Source organism: Chaetodon auriga, chromosome 12 (assembly GCF_051107435.1).
Source record: "Chaetodon auriga isolate fChaAug3 chromosome 12, fChaAug3.hap1, whole genome shotgun sequence".
NCBI lineage: Eukaryota > Metazoa > Chordata > Actinopteri > Chaetodontiformes > Chaetodontidae > Chaetodon > Chaetodon auriga.
Genome location: NC_135085.1, coordinates 7,608,485 through 7,627,500, shown reverse-complemented (window position 1 = coordinate 7,627,500; position 19,016 = coordinate 7,608,485). Strand labels below are relative to the sequence as shown.

Below are 19,016 nucleotides of genomic sequence, written 5' to 3'. Positions count from 1 at the left end.
CACAACATGCTGACTCATCAAACCTTTTCCTCCGGTGCACTTACATAAAAGGCAAACCTGTTACATAATAAGGAGTGTACCATAACTTTACTGAAGGTCTGCAGAGGACTTACAAGGAAACTTTAAAAGGAAAATGCTACTTGTTTTCTAATATTTTTTAATGTTTTGAGTCTAATTTTAATTTTGACGTGCCCCTAAATTCTACCTTGTCTTTGACAGTGTAAAAAGCTGAAGAGGCCGAAACTCCTGCGACACGCATTTCGGCTTGTGGCCTTCATCAGTGTCATCATACAACACTTTACACAGAACATAGAGTCTGAAAATAATAAGAAAAAGAATATAAATCATATACATACTCGCATGTATAATCGTATGCTAACCTCCACTCTGAGGGAACCAACTGAGTGAAAATCTCAGTTTAACCTCAAATTGAATAAACTATTGAATGAACTCATCTCAGTTTCTAATGCTGTATTCATATGTTATGTCTTGTGTCACAGCAGGCCTACAGCAGGCCTTCCTGACTGATCCAGGAAAAAAAACATGCTGTGGTTACCACTGAGTTATCAAGTGTTTGGAACTAGAGTATAATTTTCTATCAGTGAGAGCTTATGCTGCCCTACAGCAGAATCAATATGATGTCCATTAAGAGAGCAAACGCTAAAGGTGTGTTGGTAAATTTTTATATCATGATCAGGAGAAGACAGTTTGGTTTACGATGAGTTCACTTGATAATTATTGCTCAAAAGAAACCAAAATAACTACACCTTATGACCTCTGCAGCTTTCTGTGCATTTAATGAATCATTATCAGAATTGCTCCCAGGATCAACAATGAAGTCATGACTGTAATATGTGTAATGTACATGTTGATGTGCACTGATTGGCCCTCACACCCTCTGCTTGCAGCTGCAGTATTGTATTCTTATTGTCCATGCAGCTTCTGCCACAGCTCTCTTTAACAGTAGTTCAGGACTCCTACAAGGGTCAAAATGTGATTACGACCATGGGAAATAAGAAAAAACATAACTCAGCTACACAAACATCTGTTCACTTGTTTGGACATTTCTCTAATCTTTGTTTTCAAGTGAAATACAACACAGTTGCCTCTGGGTCTTTCAAAATATTCAGATGAAACGTAATCGTAACATAAATCAATTTTCAGCTCTTCAACTGGAAGGACATACAGTATATTGGAGTCTATAAATTGCGGTGTAATTGGACAGACGTCTGCTCACTGTGAAACTCAACAGCATGTAAACCCACGTGTGAACTTCTAACTTCCTCAGTAAGTGGAAGGTCTAGGCTGGACAGTCTGACAGTTAGCCAATCATAATGCAACACTGGCTTGTTTTCAGACTGATAACAACTTGTTAAAGGACGGCAGGATGTCACAATTCACTTGCACACATAAAATATGTGCAAGCTTGTCAAATGCAGTTGTTTTTGGTTGAGATTTGAAAAGATTAATTAGTTTACATTTGCTTTTCGCATCACAGTTTGTCTAAAGTAAATCAAAACTGATGTGAACCAATTGCAACATTCTCTGATGCACCTTCACCCCTGCTGACAAGCCCATCTGCTCTGGGTACCTTCCTCCTGAGCCATTTTTCTTAACAACTGTCTTTTTTTTTCACCATTAAGCTGTAACTCAATTAGATACAGTGCCAAAAAGTACTAAATGAACCCCTTGGTTTGATTTTCTTCAAAGTGACAATAATAATGGACAAGCCCTGTCTGCCTGGAATACTGACATCAAAACAATGAGGTGTTTTGGTGTATTTATTGAATTATTTGTTTCAAAGTCAGAAAAAGAAAGTGAATCCTTGGATTTAGTCAAAAATGAAACTAGTCAGACAAGGCTCAGACAGTTAGTCCATCTTTATTTCTGGCTCAGAACTACATTCACACTAGTTGTAGAAATTGTGTCCGAGAGAAAAGGAAACACATTGTGTTCCTTGATTTAGGAGCAGATAGCAAATTCCCTGGTGTAACGTTAATGTGTGAATGCACGCACACACACACACACACACACACACACACACACACACACACACACACACACACACACATAAACATGTTCCCCAGCAGTTAACATCACCATGACAATGATGTCAACCACAGGGAACTCATCCACATTCATCTGGTGACAGGATTGCTTGATCCACAGAAAATCTATTTCAAACTAGAAAACATTACACTTCATAATGTGTCGTACCCTCTTCATAATGTAATGTACTGTAATATAATGTTTATGAGCCTGTATGAACAGACTCCTAAAAAACATGGAAAATCCTTAATGATAACAAGATGCTGAACTAGAAAATGTCTTCAGTCCTTTGCCAAGGAGGCAGTCAGTGCTCCTACCAATGAATCCTGATCTCAACAAAAAAAAAAAAAAGCCTCCTGTTCAGGATCCCAGGAAGCAAAAAAAAAAAAAAAACACTCAACAGAACAGAAAATAAACCCAAGGGATGCCTCCTGCATCTCATAGAGAAGCTCAGTGCTTCTCCACCCGTCTCTAGAACAGGTGAACTATGAATTATGGACTGCCAGGAGCTGGCAAGCTAATGGACGATGACTCTCAGGATGGACTGAGCCTCTTCCACTGGTGAGTAATGTGAGATGCATGTTGACGATATGGGCTGGGTCCTTGTTGACTTGCCGTTCGGTCCAGATGCGTGCTGAGGTCAGGACTTTGAGAAGCCCTGGTATAAAGCATCACTGCATGAGCTCAGGAACACTTTGGAAAACTGCTGTCGGTAAACACAGTTCTTTGCAAATAATTCATTCTGTTTGAATTTACCACTTTTGTGGAATCTGGGTTGTAAAAGTGTTTTCTGGCTAGAGTTTGGTGGCTTCGCTGCTGTTGTGTTCAGCCACGTTGAAGTCACTTCCTGTCTTTGTGGTGTTCATATTACTGTAATGAAAAGACACAACATTAAGATAACCTAATTCTGACATTGACTTAAGAAAAAAAAAATAAATAATAATAATAATAAAAGAAAATCATCTTTATAATTATCTTAATCACTATTCGTTCATTTATGGGTAATTTCAATAAAACCGGAAGAAACATTATTCTGAACTCCAAAATGTTTAAATAATAAAAATACAAAATGCTAATTACTACTAAATCATGAAGTACCAGAAGGATAAGCAACGTGTGCTGTGATAAACGCATCAGGAATATACGTGGTCGGACTCTGAACATAAATAAATATTTAGGTAGTAACAGAACACTGGTTATTATGTTACTGTTTATTCCCAGGCAGACCCAGAGGCTAACTTTGCTCAATTCTAATTCAAAAAGAATCAATCAGAAAGGTCCCATTACTTTACTGATTTATTCATTTTTGTAGATTTATATTTTTATTACACTTCTTCACATTTATAGTATTTATAAATTCATGACCTTGACAGTGTTTTTATGTCTTCTCAGTTCAATAACTGGCTGTCCTATAACAGACCTCTGATAAAAGTCAATATTGCCACAATTCCTCAGTAAATCATGCAGCTTACCTGTTGGCCTTGGCCTCATCGGCTGAATCGGGAAGCTCTTTTCTGCTGGTCTCAGGAAGGAGCAAGACAAGAGCTCCGCTGACCACCACAAAGCTGCTGAAGACTATGATGGGTATGAACCAGTGGTATATGGCCGACATATTAAGTAGCGGTGCCAGCAAGCTTGCTACTCTAAAGGCGATGGAGCCCAAGCCAACAGCTGTTTGCCTGACAGAGTGGAGTTCAGTTTCAAATACACACAGTATATATGTAGAATATCTGTCATTTTAAATTCTGTATACTTCTATTGTGTGTACCTGACAGGGGTGGGGAACAGCTCCTGGATGTAGACCATACATACTGACCCAGCCCAGTTCAAAAAGAACTTTCCAGTGGTTACGAGGGCTGTGATAACAACAGCACTGTCTGGAATTAAAATGACAATTTTTAAAGTATTGAAAGACTGAAGGTCATGTGGATTTATCATCACGTGTTGAATGTGAAGGACAGCAAATTCACCTTGAGGAAAAGCCAGGGTTAAGAGGCAAAAAACACCACCTGTCAGGAGGGTTGATATCAGGGATTTTTTTCTGCCTACCACCTCCAGGACCCAGATACAGAGGAGATGAGCTGGTATCTCAGAGACCCCAAACAGGACCTGAACCAGGAAGATGTTCAGGCCGTACTTACCCACATTCAGAATAAGGCAGAAGAATCCTAAATTTAATGAAAACCTTCAAACCACAAAGACGCAGACATGAGACAAAGATGTCATTCACTCAAATTAAAACCACAGTCCAAATATGCTTCACTTACCAGGCAAAAGATATGATGAAGAAACGTTTCATCAGGACTGTTGAGGTAAAAATGACCTTGATTCCTCCACTTTTGACTTCTTGTTCCCCAGTTACCTGGAGGGTAAACGTATTATTATAATACAGAGGCCAAAAAATATGACCACTGGTAATGTTGCTGTTTAAAGTCGCTATTCTATGTAAGCCCAGAGCCTGGTCAGATGAACTCTAGGACCCCCTCACTGACACCAACCATCATGTTCCAAATGTGCTTATTTCAAATGATATTAAACTGGATGTTATTTACGATTATCAATGATATTAATCAATAATGTCTCCATGCAGTTGAACTAATATTATGGTCAGTTAAGGCCAAGTATGCATCCTTACTGCCACTTTGTGTAGCAGAAGCTGGACATTCCCACCATTTATGTGACATTCAGCTAAATGTTTCACATTTAGTTCTGTTGGATACATTTGGACATTTCAAGCATTTCACCTTTTATCCATATATCGTTTACTTTTAATGATCTATAATCATTTATCCATTACTTTTAGCTAAATATTTAAATGATAAGGGGTGCTAACAAGCATCTGCTGCCTAGGATCCTGTAAATTTTGATGGTCCCCAGAGGATGAACTGGAATAAGTTTGATGCAGTGAGCCACTCGCAGGTCAAATTTTCTATTTGTTCATAACTAATTTCCCACCAGCCTCAGTTGTACTCTGTGTTTGTGTTTTTTGCTAGTTAGCAAAGGTCAGAATTTTTATTGTGAGCATGTTGATGTTCCGGCTCACAGCACCACTGTGCCTCAGCGCTGCCTCACAGAACCACGAGCACGGCCGCACACTGTCTTGTTTCTCAGGGGATCATTAACGTCTCTTTTGATCTCATGTGATTAAAACAATCTGACTTACCTCCTCCAGCAGATTCTCTGGGATCTTTTTTTTATTGATTGCTGCCACTCGGTGTATGAGTTTATTGGCTTCTTTCGTTCTTCCCTGTCCAAGCAACCACCTCGCAGATTCAGGAATCCACCTGACAAGATTAATCGCAATCCAAATGTCACTCACAAACTGTTGTTAATTTGTCAGAGTTTGGTTTTGTATTATCTCACGGTGTGATGTAACACGGTGAAACCCAGATGCACACGGTTAAACTGGATTTAGCCAGGTAGGCTAGCACCAGGAAGTGTGTTAATGTCCAAATACGGCACTGTGAATAAAAGAAGAGAGCATATACAACACATACCATATGTACAAGAATATAAAGGCCTGCACTCCTCCTAAGGCATACTGTGCTATTCTCCAGTCACGGATAGCATAGACGAGACCAGCCAGGAAACATTGTCCAAGAGCTGCAAACATCTGGCTGCAACAGGAGGCAAAGGACCTTTTGGTGACCCCTATCCACTCGGTAGCTGCAAGCAGAATTTATACAGCAAAATGCACAGCACTGCAAAGCCAGAACACACAGGACAATTCCAAGCTTGTGATATTGACCATCAAACAATCACAGAAATATTGGTTAAATAGATAGAATTCATACCTAAAACAACGGAATTGATTCTGTATCCTCCGAATGCAACTCCAACTATGATCTGTGACACCACGTAAATGTAGAAATTTGGAGCAATGCCAACAACGATGATGAATACTTGCAAAAGGACAACTAGTAGCTGGGTGGGTCTCCTGCGGCCGTACCTGAAGAGTTTAGAGAGTGGGTGACCATCAAATGAAGGGTCTGAAGCACATGACCTAATATATCTTTTTCAAGTCACTTACGATTCAGCCAGAGGTCCAAAGATGAGTGAACCGGCAAGTGAACCAGTCAGGAAGATTGTTTGCACAAGGTCGACCATGTTGGATTTGTCACAGACGAGATCGAACTGAAAGACAACAGTCAGGATTAGAGAGCAGTCAGCACAGGTGACCCCAAAGAAGACATGCAAAGGTGGCTTACATCAGTGACTATGGTGGCTTCATACAGAGTGCTGTAATACACCCATCCATTCTGGCACCCCGTGGTCTCATTGAGTCCGTACTCCCTGATGGCACTGATGTCCCAGTCCACAGGGACAAACATCCGACACCTGCTGAAGGTCCCATCCTCCTCCCGGGGCACCGTCAGGTTCAGCTGCTCATCTGTGGTCAGGTTAGAGTGAGCCTGAAGGATCCAGTCTGTGTTACAGTGTCGCTCTGGATCTGACTCAATAAAAATAAAACTACAGAAGAAACTGGCCAGTAAGAAATTTGGGAAGGATAAGCCAAATACGATAAGTTTCTGGAAGAGACCAAAGTCTCCGATTGTTCTCAGAATCTCTCCAAAATCCACCATTTTCACACAGCGAATGACGTGTGAGACAAGTTCAGACTTACCATGGCTGTCTTACAAAGTCTCATGTCACTCAAAATAAATGTTTAACCATTTGACTTTAGTCAGTAAATAACTGTGTAGTGAGCATGTTTCAGGTCCAGATGTAAACATTGTTCTAATGGTTGACATGTTAAAAATAAAACAGAGCCTTAAGACATTTTGTTCACTCATTGAATTCCATCATGTGACTTTATTCAGCTACTAAAAATCATCTGTATGTTTTTCCAATAGTCTATATGTCAAGGAATCTCTTTGTATGTTATCACAAATATTCCACTTCAAATTATGCATTTGTTGATGTACATGTTATAATTAATGATATTTCAAAAATATATGTCATGATTTGTAAAAAAAAAAAAAAAAAAAAAGTTTAAAAAGAAAACTGTCCTTGCCAATCAAACAATTCAATTAATACTAATCATTCAGTGACCCCACAAGGAGGCAGAATGAATGGCTTTCTCATGAGTAAACAATAAAAGGGAAAGAAATTTAGAAAATCAAAATGATGTTGAGCTCAAAGTCTTTGATGATCACCCTCTCTCTCACACACACACACACACACACACACTCTCACACACAGGCAGAGAGCAGTGCGACTTGTGTCCTCCATCTTCTTAAAATGACATTTTATCCACTAAACTTGGACAGGCGTCAGTGAGAAAAAAAAACGCATGTCATGACATCGAAGCACAGAGTGTGTGATTACAAGGGATTCCAAAAAATACGCATGTTAACAGATCAATAAGGTGCCAATCGAACGAATAATGTGTGCATGATTAGTGATGCTCTGACAAAGGCCAACAGTGGGAAACACTACAGAACAAAATTAGACTGTCTACTGAACATGATGACTCTCGATCTGCTTGCCTTAATCAATATTTACAAGTGAAACGTTCCTCTTATCTGACATGTACACTGAAACAGTCAATGCATCGACATCATTACGTACAAACCTCATCATGTTTGTGTGACAGTGCACGGAGTTGCCATCATACATACATTTACAACATCTTTACATACACCTTTTACATCAGTACCTGAACGAGGAGCTATTTCATAGCCCTTTGCACGTGGTACAAAACAACCATACAGCTACACTGGGAGTGATGACAGTGATTCATTGGTGAGTGTTTAAAAAGCAAACAGACTACAGTACAACTTGCCTGGTGACAAAAAAAAAAAAACCTAAAGTAATTACTGGCTTCTGGAAAAGATTTAAAGGTTATTTTCCCCAACATCTGAAAGAGTGACCTCTCTCCCAGGCAGGTTCAGCTTCACTTGCTGTGGTTTCGAGAGATCAGTCTCAAGATTCCTGCTGCCTCTCAATACAATGGAGGTGGAATTTTGAAGAAGTCGTCTTAACCTTCAGCAAATGAGACCAAAACAACCTGCATGGCTAAACCCCAACAGAGGTAACTGAAACAATCTGTTTTTTATTTCTATTTTTTTTTGCATTTTAGATGATTTGCCCCTTTAAACTTTATTTCAATTAGGCAGAAGATTTGTAGTTTTTGAGGGTGCGTACCTCTCTGCAGAAGCTCATCGGCAGCCACAGGCTCCATACTCACTGCCAGCATTCAGGATTCTACCCAGCTCTTAGATCAATAATGGTAAACAGGCGAAATTACCTCTTACAAGGTTACAGAGAAGACAGTAATAATTACCCATGTCTGTCTGTTGGTGCATGAAACTATAAGTAAATTCTCACTGCAGTTTCCTAAAGCTGCCTGTCTGGCTGGTCGACCTCATGGACTCCTGGAGAGGTACAAGCACAGGAAGTGGTTCAAATCAACCCAAGAGAAATACTATCAGCAACCAGTGGTCACATATGGTGAAAAGAAAATACGTATTGCATAGTAGAAGAATATTAGGCAGGTCTCAATCTGTGAAAATAATCCTGTCTTCGTTGTAACTGCAGCGATGGGAGAGAGGAGAGCAGTTACCTTTGATTTGTGAACATCTGAATGATCTCAGCAGTGCAGTCAGAGCCTAAACTTTGACAAAACCACCACACCCCTTTACTTGCCTTATACAGGAGGTTGGTCATGTTATATTTTGAGTAAAAATCCATCTGAATTTACAGAATTACAAAACTAAAACTATGCTACAGTCAGCGTTTTTCTAATTTATCAGGATCAGTGTCATGGAGAGTTTCTGAAACAGGCGCACACAGAATACACCCAATAATCACAGATAGACTCCATTTTTCACCAAATGCAACGGGAAAACCTATACTTTGACTAACTAAGGCTGAATTTACACTTTTCAATTTCAGTGTAGCATAAAGTGCCAATATAAAGGTGGCACGACACTCTGAGAGCTTTGTGGCACAGTTGATTAAAAGAAGAAAGAAAAACAAACAAACAAACAAAAAAGGCAATCACGTCCAGTACTGGCAGGAGATGGTTTAGATTGTGCTTATGTATGAAAAGGAAGAAAGAAGAAGAAGAAGAAGAAGAAAAAAAAAAAAAGAAATCAGGAGTTGATATATTTGATTGCATCTCTTCTCCCATTTACTGTATAAGCGCACTGTAAACGTTTCAAGTGTGATTCCTGTGATGAACTGAGCCTCTTCTCAACGTGGTCCTCTTGCATCCTGCAGTAGTGTCGCACTCCTGCCAGCTTCGTGTCTCCTGCTGCTCCTCCTGCTGCTCCTCCTCGTCCTCCTCCCCCTCTCTTTGGCAGTAGTGGTTTCTTGGAATTGACTACAAATGCAGCTGTGCAATACCATTAGTTTCTGTCTTCTGTTGCTGGCTCTACTTGACTTCACTGATACTGAGCTGCGCAAATCCAATGAGTTTAACATCATCAGGAATTTCGGACTCGTCCACACCGGATGCCTGGAAGAGAGGGAACAACATCATAAATCCTACCGTTTTTAAGCCGACGACAACAGTAACCAACCCGTCCTCTGTGCACTCACCAATTTAAACGTCACACTTTTGTTACTTTGAGGATCATCGACAATCTTCTGCAAATTGGCAGCAACTAGACAGAAGACAAAAGGAAGTGAGAGAGCCATGTCAGATGAGCAGCTAATCTGAGAACAGATGACAAGGCTTTTCATCGCGATCGGCGGTGAAAACAGGAAATAACTGGATGCACACAATCAAATCAAAAAGCAGCCGTTTTCAGATCATAACACACTCGTGGTTTAGCGTTCTTTAGCACATTTACTACAAATCACATATACTTAACATCTTTTTCCAATATATTTCACAAATATCTTAGATTTGTTAACAATATACTTAGCTTTGTTTTAAATTACAAATTAATAAAAAATAAATAATTATGCTATGCTATTACGAAAACGTGGTGAAAACAATAATGTGAGGCCTTTTTTTTTTTTTTTTTTTGACTATGATGGATTCCCTATCTCAAGAAAGTTTCAAGTCAACTGACACCAGCAGGTTATATGTGCAACCCTGATAACATCCCATGATACAGTGGTGCCAAATCTCTTACTTACCAATGACTAAGTCCCTCCCATCAACCAGACCTGCTGAGACCAGCTCCTGAGAAACTCCATCAGCGGAATCTGAGCGCAGACATGGAGAAGACAAACCCAAAGAGTTACAGCTGAGTCCAGACGCTCTTAGAACAAAAGAGAAAGTCGAGCTGATGCATCCTAACCTCTGCCGGACATGAACTCAAATCGGATGTCATTCAGTTCCTTCTTGAGATTTCTCAGTCTCAGGACGAGGCTGATGGGAACACTGGCATTGACTGCAGCTGGATCCTGCAACCACACAACAGTAAGCAGTGTGCAACACTTCTGGACTACAGGGGCGTGAAATCAGGGCTTCACAACCCCGTCTGTGGATGCTTCACACACCTGAACTGTGGAGTTTTTGACCAGAGGTTGAGCTTTAGAGCTTTGTCTTTAGAAGTGGATCACTGTTTTCTTTGTAATGGCACATGCACAAGAAAACATGTCTGATTCATATCCTGCCATAAGTTTTGCACTTTTGGCTTTTCCAACAGTAGGCCAGAGGTTCATTATGTTCATCAAAGAGCCTGTTGTGAATTATAAATGTCACAAACTCACTTGGCTGATCTAAAAAGTGTTTGTACCTGAGCCGTGGGTGCATGCGAGGGGCTTGCTGTTTGAGCGGGGGCCTGTGGTGGAGCATCCTCTGCTGCCTGGCCCACATGATGTGCTACACCAGGCGGCTGCAGGTGTCCTGTGGTGCCATCTGCTGCTGGGAAAAGCTAAGAGACAGCAATGTGGAAATCAATCAGCAGGTGTTTTGAGTTTTCCATGAATGGAAAAAAAAGAGGACACACATAAGACAGTCATGCAGATCGCTCTGTCAAGGCGTTACGATAAATCAAGATGTTCAGGTCATGTCCACTACAAGCACACTCACCTCCATATTCTGGGACCCGTCCTTCACTCTGGGTGACTGCAGAATGGACATGACAGATTGTCAGGATTAAAAAACATGCAAGTTTTCCATTTATCCACCCAATGTATGGACCGATGGAGCATTGCAGGATTGAAGGAATTTGACACAAGGTGACTTTAAACACAGGTAAGATAACAGACAGTAAAATCCCACACCAAGACGTGAATTGAGTGTCAATACACATTGGAGAGAATAATTATAAGAGCAGATCTGAGCAGGTGCCTGGTCCTCTGAACGAGTTTAGATTCTCTACAATTATGTCTTTTGCTATGAAAGGGCCAAAGCAGTGTTAACTACAAATCTCTCTCAAACTGAAGTCACATCCCTAAACAGGTGGAGTCACGGTAAATACACAATCAACGTGTATGGTCAAACACCTGTTTTCTGTTTAACTTGTGAAATAGTTGATAATATTTACATGAGTCCAACAGCAGCAGCAGCACAGAGCTTATAATGCAGCAAAGACAAGCTGTTTCTGGCCAGATAATTCTCAACAGTCTGGTGTGTCTTATTTATCTGAGTAACCTAAACTTGAACTACACTGACACTGAAACAGGAAGTCTTTACTTAGAAATGTTCAAACTGACGGTACAACATCGCCATCTGCTGGCCTGAAGGGTGCGGTGTGCAGTGAGAAACAGTGCAGAGGCCTTGTAAAGTAAAGAGGATTGACGGTTAGAAGACGCAGGCATGCAGAGCCTCACCCGCAGAGCTGCCACAGCAGCTTTGCCCTCCTCGCTCTCCTCGTCCAGCTCGTCATCGCTCCACTCCCAGCCGCCGTCCTCTGTCTTGTGGAGACGGCCACTTGAGCCGGGCACACGACGCACCTGCACAATGCATTTAAAAAAATAAATAAATAAAAATAAATGCAATAATTACTATTGACTCATTCATCACGTCTTTCTGGTAAATCATTTTCAGAGTAGCATGGGGCGTATCCCAGCATGCAGTAGGCTACAGTATTAGGCAACAAAGCGCATTAGGAATGACTGTCAAACCTTTTTGGATCGCTCCGTTATTGTTGGACCTTTATACAGCAGTTTCTCCTGCAGATATTCATTGTTCTGGAACAGAAAGACAAACATTTCTTACAAGATGTTAGACTGACAAAATGGTTTCAGTTTGTTTTTATAATAGTGATAGAAGGCTCACTTTGGCTTTCGTGAAGAATTTATGCTTCAGCAACTCAGCTGCGGTTGGCCTAAATAGGAAAAGAGACACATGACTCTTCATTATAATCATTACACAACTGGGGAATCTGATGGAAAGAAAAATAAGCACTACTTTAATCTGGCTTTAAGAAAAAAAATGGGTTTGGGGATTAACTGACCTTTTTTCTGGATCTTTCTGTAGACAGAGGGAGAGCATCTTCCTGAAGGACTTGCCATACTTCTTAACCATTTCCTTGTCTGTGATGCCCGTCTCCAGACAGGGAGGGTCGTTCTGCAAAGTCAGCATCAGCACCTGCACACGTGCAACAATCAGCTGAAGTCAGAACACTGCTATAAAACCAACAGTTAATTAACATCTGAGGGAACCTTTATCAAAGCCACTCTGTGCAGACTGGCTGGACTGAAATGAATGGACTCCTTTTCTCATGCTTAAGGACATCAGCATATCCAGAATATGAGAGCTACGATAACGAGCTACAACACTCCTTACAATTGTCTTAACTTGTTTTGTCAGAGCTGTTTAAAGAGGTCTTTGTCCAGAGATATAAAGAAAATAACATTTGAATTGATCAAGCAGATAGCTGCATCTTGCAAAGCTGAATGTGCCGTGGATCAGAAGAGACAGCAGATGCCTTACCAATGTGTGAGCACACACACTTTTACCTTCATCGGTGGGTATTTGTGATATGGCGCAGCTCCAGTGGCAAGTTCAATGGCTGTGATGCCAAAACTCCAGATGTCAGCTTTGAAGTCATAGCCGCGGACCTGCGGATTAAAAGCACAACCTGCTGAACAAAGTGCTCAAATCTTCCTTTCATCGCTGACTTCTGACGCTTTACAGACAGAAAACAACTACAAAACAAGCCTCTCACCTGCTCCATGACCTCAGGGGCCATCCAGCACGGTGTCCCCACAAATGTCTTCCGAACTTTGTTCCTTGTCATGTCTCCTCCTGCTGCTAGAAAGGCACTCACACCAAAGTCTGGGGAGTGCGTGAGATTTGGAATGTTTGACAAAAAAATAAAGATGGACGTAAAACTCAGTATACAGAAAGTCACTGAAAAAACTAGTGAAACCACAGCAGGTGCAGAAAAAACAGAAACACTGTACCAGCAATTTGCACAGAGCCATCTTCCCCAAGAAGAATGTTTCCAGCTTTCAGATCCCTGTGTGTGAAGAGGAGGAGGATTAAAACATGATAAACTATTAAGATGTCTCAAGTCACTGACTGCACCAACAGAGGAGCGGCTGGGTGGCACATACTGACTCAACGGACAAACACTCTTTACTCTTATGCACAAACAAGTCAAAGTTGCACCTTTGATTTGACTCATTTTAACGTCATGTTTTTTTCTGTTTGCATAGTCTGAGAGCAAACTACTCTCAAAGAACAGGATTAACCTGGCCTCAACCACCTCCCTCCCCCTCTTTTCCTTATTAGGTGTAAGTGAGTTAGCCACAACGTCTGAGCTCAATCAGCAGCTGCTCTCTGTCAGCTGAAAGCACTGTCCACTCACGCAACACCAGATCCTTTAGAAATATCAGCAAATCAAATCACTATTCAGTCTGACTTATCCAATGACATAACTCATGACAGTGTAGCAGAATATCACAAAAATAGACCACCTTTCAAAGGAACATTTTTTTAAATCACAATAATGTAACTAAATGATTCTGTGTGTCTAGGACATGAGCCTGCTAATTTTAAACGATTACATTTACATCAAGGCACAGAGGATACAGAGAGGCCTTTCTTCTCAGTGGTGGTTCAGTGTTCCTGCAAGGAACTTTTATGTAAAACAAACCTCCTCAATTATGCATTTTCACTGTATTAAATATTGAAGATGCGAGGTCTAGTTCAAACCACACGCTCATATGCAGAGATGAAAGGCTCAGTGGCAGAGTGAGCTGAGGCAGGCGCGTACGATGGGACACACGGCTGCACTAACGCAGTGTACAGCCATAGCAAGGCCTGGCCCTGCAGCCTGGTGACACATCATTGCAACTCACCGATGAATCTGCCCATTTTTGTGAAGGTACTCCAGACCCTCAAGGACTTCTTTCAGGATGGTGGCAATGCTGGCCTCATCCAACACTCCAGTCCTGTGCTCCCCACAAGAGATGATATGCTTGATGATGTCCAACACTGAGCCTGCAAAAGAGGCAGAGGCTTGTCACATGACACGTTGACAGCAAATGGAGGAAACCTCCAAAATGGCAAGTAATTACAGGCACATTGAGTGGCACTCATCTGGTCGTGGTTCGTACTATAAACAGTAGTCATGGCTAGCGTATGTCCTCCTTCCTGAATCAACAAAACAAAGCTAATATATACTAAAGTAGTGCTTTCATGTTGACGTCTGCTGTTTGTCTATGAATGGATGGCTGGTTGTTAGCAAAATTGTCAAAGGGAAAGTTGCTACTACAAAAGATACCTGACCTCACCATTTGCAAAAATGTGTCAAAAAACAGATGCTCAGTCATGTCTCAAACATCCAGACATAATATAATTTAATAACAGTAGGAAGAAATGCGCTTCTTGTGGTGGAAAAGTGTTCAAGTGACTATAAATTGAACACTGTCAAACATCATGTAACCAGTTGGCTTCACTTGAGCTACACTGAGTAGGTGTAAGAAAAGTAAGTGAGAAAGTATCAGTCATCCAGTGTATATACGATCAGTAACAGCCTCTTTATACAGCAGTTTTCATTCATTTCATTTCATTGCAGAGTTCACCAAACCAATGGTTTCAAATTGGCTATCTATGCACAAAGGATTCAGGGGAAATGATGCATTCATGTAGCATCACTATTTATAATTTTATCCCATTGATCGGCTTCAGTGTTCACTGTTCACTGGTTGTTTGGCTGCACTGTAAACAGACACACCAGTTGCTCTTGTGTTGCACATCTGACAGAGTAGCTGCCCAATGAGGGCTGTAGTATTACACCAAAAACCTGGAAATATCTCTGTGTTACGTCAAGTTGTTAACATGTGGCCTGTTATCTCTGGGAGTAAGAAAAACAGATTATCAAACAAAAACTCTGACCCAGAATGGCCAGGTATGAAGTCAATGACAGCAAAAACAACACAACCTACCACTGGGCCCAAACATGTCAGCTGGCTTTGTGGCAACTTAATCCAAACATTCAGTCAAAGTTCAAAGCCAGGCTTATTTGAGATTTAAACAATGTCAAGTTAAAGTCAAGGTGAAGGCACGAGTTAGCAAAGTCGAGTCGAAAGCAACGTTTCTTTTTTACAGCACTTACCACCACTGAGCAGCTTCATCACCAGCCACAGTTCATCCTTCACCACAAAGGAGGTATAATAAGACACAATGTTTGGGTGGTGGCACTGGCTCATAGCCTGGATCTCTTTCTGCACAGAGAAGAAAACATGGGATACAAGGTCACAAAAGAAGCAGAAATGGTGACGTACAAAGTAAAGCACTAACTAAACATTCATATCACACTTTCAGTGACAAACTGAAGCTCTGCCATACTACATCTTTTTAAGAACTGGGTAGGTGGAAGTCCTACCCAGGAGATAAAGCAGTGTAATGAAATATTCAGATAGTAAACATTGCAAGGTCGATATTTGACACTGAAAACCAATAATAATGGCAGGATGAGGAGCAAATGACTGATGCAGAGTACGGACGGAGCGGACGGAGGGACAACCACAACCAGAGTCACAAAAATCAGCACAAAAAGACAGAAAAGAGTTTAAGAAAAGTCACATTTGTAACTATATGGTGGGGTTAGCCCTTAAGGCGACATATATAGCATATGATGATAGAGATATGACAACCAGAAGAGATTTTCGCTGTACCTATTCGACAAAAGTAGCCATCTCTTTAATATTTGCAGTTATGATAGACTAGTGTGGGAAGCAAAGATCAAGCTTTATAGCAGTGTTAGGTTTACAGGATTTTTGCATCCATGTGATTAATTAGCTTGATGTGTCAGGTATTAAACAAAAAAGACAGGCATCTCAGACCAAAAACAAACACTAAAAATGGCTGCAATGACACCTTCCACCTTGACTTCATGTTCCCAGGAAGGTGCTGTGAAACATGCAGAAAGCGGCTCCTGAACGCATCAGATAAACAATGGCATAAAGTTACCCTTTTGTGAACAATGTCATGTGATGAGACAAGTACACCAGGCGAGCAAGAGGATGTACATCTTGGCTATTGTTCTGCTGGTTGGAGTATTGATTTTTGCTGTATAGAGTTATTTTAGAGGGATCAGTAACATATTCAGCTTGGTAAGGATGCTGTTTCCCTGATCTTCCAAGTGACCTAAATCCATGTAATGTAATTATTAGCTTGCTAGTTATCCTGCTAATGCTCATCAAACTTAAGCTACCTAGATATTTTGTTTGATGCTTTAGGTAGCTTAGGTTTGATGGGTTCAAGTGTAGGGGACACTGTTAGGAAAAGGCTATGACTTCAGTATATTGCTATGCGGGAGGTCACTCTTAAGTTTCTTTATAAATGCGGGAGGGCCAACAGTTTCACATGGAGGGACAAACAGGCACACGCAGCTGGACCAGCTACCAAAACAAAGACCAGAGAAGCTCAGGATTACTTCACACTCGGAGGGAGGGTGACTTTCTGATCAGGATGCCATTTCTTCACTGTATCTTTACATAGAACAGAGTTGTCTGCTGCTGCTATGTCATTATTCAAAATCTCATGCATAAAACCTTTAACTTTCTGTTACACATGCATCTATATGCTATACACAGGCTTCCTGAAACTGATAAAATGACTGTTTTTTTAATAAAATGTTAAATATTGCATACCATAAGCATACACTATAGTTGATCCACTGTTTCAAGTAGAAGCCATTGTTTACTGGTGCTGTAGTTTCCAGCTGATCACAAGGTGGTAAAGCGCTATGTACCAGAGTGATGATGTGTGTGTAGGAACCTGACTTTACTCTCATCTCACCTTCAGTTGTATATCACAAGTGAACGTCAACATTCAAGAGTGAAATAAAGTGAAGAAAATATTAGTTCACTGCTCATCAGGAAAATTTGTTGCACAGGAACAGATTATTCATTTGCATTTTATTTAGCTTTATGATGTGCCTTATTGATTTCAGCCAGTACTCTAGTGCTCAGTGGTTGCCGAGGTATCATGCTTGTTATCCGTCCCTGACTGATCTGACCCCACCAACCTTTCACCACTCCCACCGAGCAGACACACACATACACAGAACATCTGGACTGCAGATACTGGCCCACACATTGCTATATTTTCTCACCAGAAGCTCATCCATGCTAGTTTGACATTTCTCCAGGTTGATGCGTTTGATGGCCACCTTCTCCTTTCTGGGTTTGCAGTATGCTGCCTGTACAACTGCAGTGGCTCCACTCCCTGGGGAGAACAACAAAGAGTGTGAAACCATCAGGAGTGAAGACAGCCGTCAGAACATGACAGCTCAAATCAATCTTGAGTGTAATGTGAGATGCTAAATTTGAACAGAAACTAGTAAGAAGTAAGGTCATTTACAGTATTACAAAATATCTTAATACGATGCATCAATGCAAATTTAAAATTAGATACCATTTTAGATACCTATTAGATACCAATTTGTTCACAGTTATCAGTCACCTTATCGTTACCTTATTAACGTCTCGCTATAATCAAAAGAGCACCACCCTGTGCAACAACTGACGAACCTTCACGGACTATAGGCTAACTTGCGTTCGCTAGCCGTTTAGCTTCATGCTGACGTGCTAAGGAGCCATTTCACTACAGCTCGCCAACTAGCAGAAGCCATTAATTAATTTGACCCGGCCTGAGGGAAATTGCAGAGCTGTTTAACCTTCCTGCCATGAAGCTACGGGTGGTGTGTGGCCTTCTGTTAGCTACAGTCATGCAGTGCTAGTTGGCTAGTGGCAGTTGGCAACCGACACGGCAGTAGAGGCAGGCGAGGCTATGATGCTAACTTTAGCAAGCTAAGCTACTCACCTATCACCTCACTGAGTTCGTAGTCATCCTTGTTGATTGACCAGGATTGTGAGGACTGGTCGTCTGCCATGGTGTCGTTACTTCAACTGAGTCACCGATGCTTCTTGGTAATAACAGAAACGCTGTCTGGAATAATATCTTTGTGATTACTCCATTCGGCTTCGATGATGCTGGCTGCTGCTGTTCCGCTGACAACTCCTGCCGCTCCTGTCAACACAACTTTACGCGCGACTGACGCATCGTATTACGTACGAACTCAGTAGGAGGCATAGAGATGTCGCCATCTTGAGTGTGGCAAAGTCTGCCAAACGTCTGCAAAATCCAAAAAACGCGGGAGCTGAACCACACTAATAACTTATAGTTGCTGGACCATGGCATGCCAGCTGGTTGAGATAGTATAGCCTTTAGACAACAGATACGCTATATGCTTACAATCCCCAGCTGTAAAACTGGGCACAGTACGGCCAGCAGAGGGCGCTAATGCCTCTACTAAGCGCAAGCCCTTTGCACTTTTTCCACTTCTGTTGCGCGGTGTGTACAGTGATATTTGAAATTCCTGTAGACAATAGGAATTACCACAAGAGTAGCAGCAGAAACAGCCCTGCATTCAAAATGTTGCCAAAGTAAAAGTAGCACTGAGTATACAGAATGGCCCCTGTCAGCGTTGTGTTATATTTTTGGGTCATCCCAGTACATTAACACAGGCCTATAAGCAGTCCTGCTGTGGCTATTCGAAGTGTCAAGTCATTATTTTTTATAAACTTAATGAATGTTGCATGTC

The 19,016-nt window shown here is 41.2% G+C and overlaps 2 protein-coding genes across 2 annotated transcripts; both read right to left on the bottom strand.

Moving 5' to 3' along the window:
• Nucleotides 1-3,347: 3,347 nt before the first annotated feature.
• Nucleotides 3,348-6,684, bottom strand: LOC143329377 (solute carrier family 22 member 13-like). The gene is made up of 9 exons (XM_076745233.1): nt 6,258-6,684; nt 6,080-6,183; nt 5,844-5,998; nt 5,547-5,715; nt 5,213-5,333; nt 4,317-4,411; nt 4,020-4,234; nt 3,818-3,926; nt 3,348-3,728 (listed from the first exon to the last, which is right to left on the bottom strand). The coding sequence occupies exons 1-9, from the start codon at nt 6,630-6,632 to the stop codon at nt 3,518-3,520; spliced, it is 1,554 nt and encodes a 517-aa protein (XP_076601348.1). The 5' UTR covers nt 6,633-6,684; the 3' UTR covers nt 3,348-3,517.
• Nucleotides 6,685-6,840: 156 nt separating this feature from the next.
• Nucleotides 6,841-18,452, bottom strand: oxsr1a (oxidative stress responsive kinase 1a). Its single transcript, XM_076745231.1, has 17 exons — nt 18,236-18,452; nt 17,526-17,638; nt 15,522-15,630; nt 14,263-14,404; nt 13,363-13,418; nt 13,125-13,234; nt 12,916-13,017; nt 12,411-12,544; nt 12,233-12,281; nt 12,079-12,144; nt 11,785-11,907; nt 11,042-11,077; nt 10,746-10,883; nt 10,305-10,410; nt 10,141-10,209; nt 9,595-9,659; nt 6,841-9,511 (listed from the first exon to the last, which is right to left on the bottom strand). The coding sequence occupies exons 1-17, from the start codon at nt 18,303-18,305 to the stop codon at nt 9,428-9,430; spliced, it is 1,572 nt and encodes a 523-aa protein (XP_076601346.1). The 5' UTR covers nt 18,306-18,452; the 3' UTR covers nt 6,841-9,427.
• Between the last annotated feature and the right edge of the window lie 564 nt (nt 18,453-19,016).